An 8,121-nucleotide genomic window follows, 5' to 3' on the forward strand; every position below is an offset into this window, starting at 1 on the left:
GATTCTATGTTTTCCATACAAGAGTACAGAGAGGAGGTGAATAAACACATAAGAAGTTTTGAAACCAAAATTGTTATTTTTTTCCAAATCATTTGCTGATTCATTGCATGAATACAATATTTGTACAGCACATAAGACAAAAAATTCGAACCACCACATGTAGTTGGACAGAAACCAAACACATATGAAAAAGCTGATTTCAGATAACACAAAAAAAGAAATGATTTGTGTGTGTGTGTGTATGTATGTATGTGTTGGTTGCGGTTATAGTGTTTCAAGGACATGTTTAGAAAATTGTGTCAAATACCGTATTTATTTAGTGTGTAAGCAGTTTAGGGCCCTCTGAAACTGCCCCTTAGACTACATCTCCTCAGTTGGATAACTGAAAGTTCTATTTTGCACTCACTCTCTCTTACACACACACTCATGCACACAATAGGAACTATGTCCTAACGTCCATCAGGATTCTGAAAAATGATAATTAATATGCAAATGCTTGGTATGTGTGTGCATAAGAGTTTCATTAAAATAAACAATATACAAACGATAAGTACAATGTAAAAGGTAATTTGTCCGACTATTCACTTTTTTTTTAAAAAATTACAAATTAACTATTCTTTTCCCAAGCCATTTGCATGACAGCGTCTTTCAAAAGAAGCGCATAGTTTTAGTTTTGAGTGTAACTATGTAGACTTTAGTGTCTTGCAAATAGCTAAATAAGTCTCATGCAGTGATGATTGTGCCATAAGTACCAGTTTATTTGTCTTCACTCCGTGTGATGTTATACAATAAAGCAAGTAACAACAACATCTTTGGAAAACCAAGTGTATGCACCACAGATCTATAAGTCATCACTGTAATAGTCACTTATAGGTATGCATGCTGTCAAATGAGAGAATGTTCATACTGAGAAAAAACAAAACAATCTGGGTTGTCAATCTGAATGTAGGTTGTCAACCCAACATAATCTCATTCATCATTGATCTGTCAGGAGGCTATGAGTAAGTCATGTAATTAGCCTCACACAACCTCAACCATCACTGACCTTAGTGTAACAATATCTAACCTCAACCATCACCTGCATGATTATGAGTAGGGCAAATTACCTGTGTGTGGAGAAATAATCCACATACATGAGTTATCACTCGTGAAACAATTCACCAATGAGATCAAAATGACAGAATATCCTTTGGTGGCTTCTGAATATTTATATTAATATTATTCAAAAAGATGCACAGTAAGTCATGTTTTTCTAATTTTGCATATACTTATATACTTCATCAGAACACTCTAAAATATTTAGCTAGTATGATCATTTTGTAGAGACTGTAACGTGTGGCCTGTAGGGAGCTGACTGCAGTATAATTACATGTTTTCAGTTTATTTTCTGATTTGGTCGAAGTTCATTCCAAGTTTCTCCAACGTTTTATTTTAATAAGGGTTTAAGGGTTGCAGTCCTTTGTTTCAAAACCTCACTCCCGCCCACCCTAACCAGTCTATATAATTAAAACTTTGTCTAGCCTGCTTGACTAAAGAAGTCAACAATTTTCTCAGGTTTTTGGTAAAAGTACGCAAACCAAAATTTGAAAATGACTTTTAAAATGACTGCTCATGCTACACCACTAGCCATAAGTATAATGGTTTTTAACAAAGCGTTTCAGTTACTCAAAGGTACTGTATGCGCTTTTTGTTACATTGATTTCATTTTAAAGTCATGGTGAAACTGTATTATCCTCCATTGCATTCCATGCACAAAAATGGCATAAGCCAGCAAAGAATGTAAGAGAATGTTGGAAAACTCTGTCTGACAATGTACAGAGATAAATTATTATGACAAGTCTTGATGCATTTTGATTGGAGCAACAGATGAAATATTTGTTGCAAAATAGCCAGCAGTTTGTATAGAAACGTAAAAGTGTATTCTGCATTGACAGATCACTCAGTTGATACAAAATACCATCATACTGAGAAAAAGAAAGAAAGAAAGAAAGAAAGAAAGAAAGAAAGTGCTTCTGTTTAGGCCTGTGGGTTAATTGTTTTGAAAACATATCAGAGTTGACAGAAATAGGCTATTAAAGCAATGAAGAAAAACTGTTGAGCTTTTCACCCACTCAAAATGGGATGCTGGTCTGTCTACTATTCTTTTTTTCTGTACGGTGATCTAAAGGAGCAGGTAGCTTGGACACTTTGTGGTCTAAATGCAGAAAATAATAATATAATTTTCCTGGCCATAGACTATGCAAGATTTACATTGACACACAAAAAGAAACCAGCTAAAATACAGTGCAAGTAAACAAAAACAAACATTCCTATCATGCCTTTACTATATTGACATTCAGTGCAATAGATTTTTTTCAGTGTCCCTTACATTTCTACACTTGGTGTTTGCCCTTGAACTTCCTGTGGCCAGATGTGGTATTATGATGGCCACAACCTACAGTCTGGTGGAATTTGTCCTGGTCCATAAAGCTTCACATATGCTGGGGTTAGAAAACAGTCAGGCTGGGTGGAGGCTATTCTTTGACTGGAGAGAAGAATGCAAAAGGCAGACCAGTCTCACAATAGCCTTCATGCAATGTATGAGAAACACATCATGAGGAAATTAATGTTAATACACAACTTTGTAATATATCTGCATTTTGGGGTATATCAACATTTTTGTTCCCACATGACAATTTACAATATAGACCTGCAAAATATTCTCAGGAATACAGTTATATGAACGTGTTAATGTGAATGAATGTGTTAAGACTTACAGTATAGCAAAACAATTTACATAATAGCACAACCCTTAGCCTGGTCACACCCACTAAGCACAGCCCTGCACCAGACCTAGCAATTGCGGCCTTGGGAGGTTGGCAGGCTTAAACTACGAAGAAAAATCCAAACTCATTCACAAAGTGAATATAGTCTGGTGACTCTCGATTGGGAAACGATTGGGAAACGGACACTAACTTTGAAATCATTGGTCTGGCCTTACCAATCACATTAATATGAGATTCCTAATGTTACTTCCTACTTCACCTAAACTTTAGAAACTGACATTAAACAGCATTAACAGTCAGGAGACAATGTATGTGGGTCTACCTTTGCTGTAAATACATTTATGCATTTTTCCAACTGCATTTTTTGACATTTGCAGGTGTTGCTGCTTATCACAATAAGTTTTGGTTTCGTCTTCCCCTCTCATCGCTAATTGGCCTGACATTTTTCTTGTCTGAGGGAAACGTTTATGAACTATGTTGTTCCAGACTAGATGTAGGTGGGCGGGCCAGGCTATGGCATGCTAGAAAAGAGGCTAAAATCCATGGGTGCTAACTTCTGTCACTAGCACGTCTCTTAAGGTGTCGGGTTTAATATATAGTGCACTGAAAACCAGCACTTGATTTATTTGATTTTATTGTGTACATCGGTTGCACATGAATGAAATGTCTAGAATTAGAAAGTAATTTCTCTTTCAGTTTACAAAATTGATTCATGCTGTGGTTACCCAATTTGATCAAATAATTCCAATGAAATTGTTTAATTTGTTTGAAATTGTTTAAGTTTACATGAAGTATTCATGCAATTCTAACATCATTGTGTTATACAGGTGGACGCATGCGAGTAGGCATTCAGGGGCGTGTTTCCCAAAACCATAGTTGCTAACTATGTTTGTTTTGCTTTCATTAATGGTATAGCTTATGAGGTCACGAGGCCAGTGGCTACCCCATAAAAAAATAAATTAAAAAAATGTCTAATTTTCCGGCGCACCACAAAACATCTTGCCTATTCGGCTTTCTATAGGTTTCAGCACGGGCTGTATCATGAGACAAACAGCAAGAACAGAATAGCCTGATCTATTTCACTTAACACAAATTAGACAAAAATATCCTAGCCATCCTAGCATATTAGAGGTGCATTTAATTGTGCTCATATGTTTAGCCTGCGCTTCAGCCCTGCACTTTGTTCACTTGAGTAGTCAGACATGGTAAGATTACTGCTCTTTCCTTCTCACGATTGCATATTCAACAGCTCATTTTTTTAGATATCCCGGGGGAGAAACCCTTGATTAAATAGACCTATGACTTGACACTTCTGGCCTAAATGGCCTTGGTGATGATGGCCTTGGTTTTATTCCTTTTGAGTAGGCCTAAACTGTTCGCCAAAGGCCATCATGTCTAGCCCCAGCTTGATAAAAAAAAAGTAGGCTCTAATTAAGCCTAGTCTACTGTATGACTTCAACGAGGTGATCAGTGAAACAGTGAAAACAAAAAATACCTCTCTAACCAACGTAACATATTTAGCTGAAGTTACTGTAGCGATGCAAAAGAAGTTTAGCCTTCCTGTCATGGAGAAATATGGCCAGCTCTGCGTCAGACTTGATATTCTTCGTTTGACGAAGACGCTACCATCTCAGGAAGGCTCCTCCGATGTCCACTTAATTGGTTTCTTGTTTTAATTTTGGAAATTTGCCTGCCTCTCGAAGACTACTCGTTCATGACTACAACTGACAGCTGTTGACAGTTGGCCTTTGCTAATCTGGCAACCCAAATAGGAGAATTAGGCCCATTATTAGGCTAATACGCTATTCTAGAATTAAATCCTTCAAAACATACAAAAAAAAACGAAAATTCCAAGAGATTCCGCCCCGTAACTAATTTTTTTAACAGGTTTTACGCCAGGGTTTTTACGGGTTATAGTAATGTTGTCAAATAAGCCATTACTTCAATTCATCGTGTTTCCTTACTCTTATGGTGATAATTTTTGGAATGGTTACAATTTATTTTCCATTATTTCCTACATACTGGTCCTTTAATGTTTTTGTTTCAGATAAGAAAGAATAGGCTACAAATTTCCAACTGAAATCAGTCTGGATTCTTCGTGACTGTTTCAAGACAATTCCATTATCAGCATCATAGTTGTTCCCACAAGGCTTCCGTTTTAACATTCCATATGTTATTTTAATGAAGCGGAAGTAGATTGGGAACAAAATAGAACGTTCAAGTGTTGTTTTTGTTTTTCTTGTTGAAAGGGTCAAGAACATAATATAACTTTAATTTATAAACTATTGAGTTATTGAATCATTTATAATCTGATCATTTATTTCAAGTTTTAATCTATGGAAACATGCTTCTGTTTGATAAATTAGGCTTATACACAGAGCTAACCAGACTGACTCAGTGGTTACACAGGAATAGAAGTATAGAAGGCAGTATATGTAGTGTTTTGAGTAACCCACTGGTGTCTTAGTAGTCAGTTCTGTAAGAGTTGGCGATTAGTAATGCATATAGAATGAGATCCTATGTTGATTGGTTATGCCTGTTTTGCTGCCACCGCTCTGTGCTGTTTATTAAACGAAGCTACTAGTTTCATGCAAGCTGCGTTTCTGATAAAAAGTAACATACACAACAGTGGCGTTGAGGATAAAAACGCTATGCCAATGTCTGTGATTAAATCACGACATACGGACATTCTGTGACTTCAGGAAGGAAGTTACACTAAAAGTTTGGAAACTACAAAACGGCTCTGGTGTGAGTACCTCCAGCTAACATGGCATACTACATAGGCAGGCTCGATGCATTCGATAGCTCCACGGAGGACTGGAACACTTATGTCGAACGACTTGAACAATTTTTTGTTGCCAACGAAGTGGAGGCGGATAAATATGTTCCTGTCCTGCTAAGTGTGATGGGTGGGAAAGCGTACAGCCTTCTCCGCAACTTAACAGCCCCAGAGAAACCTGCCGACAAGAAGTATATTCGACATTGCGACATTGTGGAGGTAATGCGTGCACATTTATCACCTAAACCGCTGGTAATTGCGGAAGGTTATAGGTTTCATAAACGGAATCAAAATAAGGAAGAAACGGTAGTGGCATACGTTGCTGAGCTGAAAAGACTGTCAGAACATTGTCAATTTGGGACTGGTTTAAACGACGCATTACGGGACCGTTTAGTCTGTGGCATTCGTCATGAAGGAATTCAGAAAAGACTGTTGACGGAGGCTGACCTCACATTCAAAAGGGCTTTGTAAATTTCAGTTTTGATGGAAACAGCGGCAAAGGATGCACTTGAACTACAGGGTGATGTGAAAACCGAAAATGTGAATCAGCTGGCCATGAAAGGAGCTACACAAAGGCAGTCAGAACAATGCTACAGGTGTGGTGGCTATCATTTATCATCTCAGTGTAGATTCAGAAACGATCAATGTAGGAAATGTGGGAAAACTGGACATATTCAGCGAGTCTTCCGCAGTGACAAAGCCAAGACTGACACCAGAGACAATCGTAGGGGCAACAGACGCGTGCATAATGTTACTGAAATATCAGATAGTGAAAGTGAGGACGCATTGGCCAGTCTGCAATTGCACAGCATACATGGTAGGGATAAACAGATGATTTGGTTCACTCCAAAAGTAAATGGACAGATGATAAAAATGGAATTGGACACTGGCTCAGCTGTTTCAGTAATATCAAAAAAAAGACTATGACACACTTTTTGGCAAAACAAAGTTGAAACCAACTTCCATGCTTCTCAAAACTTATACAGGAGAGAAAGTTGTTCCTGTTGGTGTACAGTCTGTACAGATGGAGTATAATGGTCAGGAAGAGGTGTTGAACCTGTATGTTCTGGAGAGAGGAAGTGCACCACTCTGGGGACGTCAATGGCTGAGAAAGCTGAGGCTCGATTGGAGTGTCATAAAAAGCCTGCAACACCACAATCAACTGAGGTCAAGCTGGACCAGGTATTGGAAGAAGCTGCAGCAGTGTTCAAAGAGGGGATTGGAACACTTCGAAGGGTATAAAGGGGAAAATCCCACTCAAAGATGGAGCTCAGGCAACATTTCATAAGGCACGCCCTGTCCCCTATGCCATACGGCCTGTAGTAGGGAAGGAACTTGACCGGCTAGAAGCTGATGGAATACTTTCCAGAGTCGACTGGAGTCCCTGGGCAACCCCAGTGGTTCCAGTCGTTAAGAAAAATGGCACGGTCAGGCTTTGTGGCGACTTTAAAGTCACAATTAACCCAGCGCTCCAGGTTGAGCAATACCAACTACCGAGGATTAAGGATATTTTCGCTTTTTTGATATTTTTGGGCAGCGTTTTTCAAAGGTGGACTTAGCAGAAGCATACCTCCAGATGGAAATGGAGGAGGACTCAAAGAAATTTTTGACCATCAATACCATCAAGGTTTTGTACCGCTACAATAGACTTGTGTTCGGAGTGGCCTCAGCACCAGCAATATGGCAACGGGCCATGGACCAGGTGTTACAAGGAGTACCAGGCACACAATGCTACCTCGATGACATCATTGTCACGGGGGCCACTGATACTGAGCACCTAGAGAACCTGAGACAGGTCCTGAAGAGGCTGGAAGACTATGGACTCCGGGCACGGAGAGACAAATGTGAATTCCTCAAGTCCAGCGTCACGTATTGTGGACACACCATTGATGCGAATGGGCTACATAAGTGTCAAGAGAAGGTCCAGGCAGTGTTAAAGGCCCCTCGACCTCAAGATGTTTCGCAGTTGAGATCCTTTCTGGGGTTTGTGAACTATTATCACAGATTCTTGCCCAGACTGGGGACCACGCGAACGCAGACGGACTGTCACGTTTGCCTCTGGACAATATCAAAAACAAACAGGATGACTGCTACGCATTAGATATGTTCACCCTCGGCCAAATTGAAAGCCCACCTGTCACAGCAGAAATGGTACAGGCTGAGACTAGACGTGACAAGGCATTGTCTCAGGTTTACACAGCCACACAAGCTGGCTGGACAGCAGCCCACAAAACCACCTTAGCTCCTTTCTATCAGTGTAGAAGTGAACTTACCTTGAATGCTGGCTGTGTCATGTGGGGGGTAAGAGTTATCATACTGAGTAGCCTCAGAACGAAGGTTTTAGAAGAACTCCATTCTGGCCATCTGGGAGTGGTGAAAATGAAGGCGCTAGCAAGGAGCTTTATGTGGTGGCCCGGAATTGACCAGGATATTGACCGTGTAGCAATGCAATGCCCGGGCTGCCAACAGGTGCAAAACGAACCGGCACATGCCCCACTTCACCAGTGGGAATGGCCTGCATCTCCATGGCAACGCATTCATGTTGACTTTGCAGGGCCCTTCATGGGCACAAACTTC

At 39.8% G+C, this 8,121-nt stretch overlaps 1 protein-coding gene across 1 annotated transcript; it reads left to right on the forward strand.

Moving 5' to 3' along the window:
• The first annotated feature begins 5,532 nt into the window (after positions 1 to 5,532).
• Positions 5,533 to 7,833, forward strand: LOC121694915 (uncharacterized protein K02A2.6). The gene is given in 3 exon segments (XM_042075312.1): positions 5,533 to 5,763; positions 6,780 to 7,067; positions 7,070 to 7,833. Coding segments are annotated over 3 exon segments (1,095 nt in total). The 3' UTR covers positions 7,646 to 7,833.
• Positions 7,834 to 8,121: the final 288 nt, after the last annotated feature.

The sequence above is a fragment of the Alosa sapidissima genome, chromosome 20 (assembly GCF_018492685.1).
Source record: "Alosa sapidissima isolate fAloSap1 chromosome 20, fAloSap1.pri, whole genome shotgun sequence".
NCBI lineage: Eukaryota > Metazoa > Chordata > Actinopteri > Clupeiformes > Clupeidae > Alosa > Alosa sapidissima.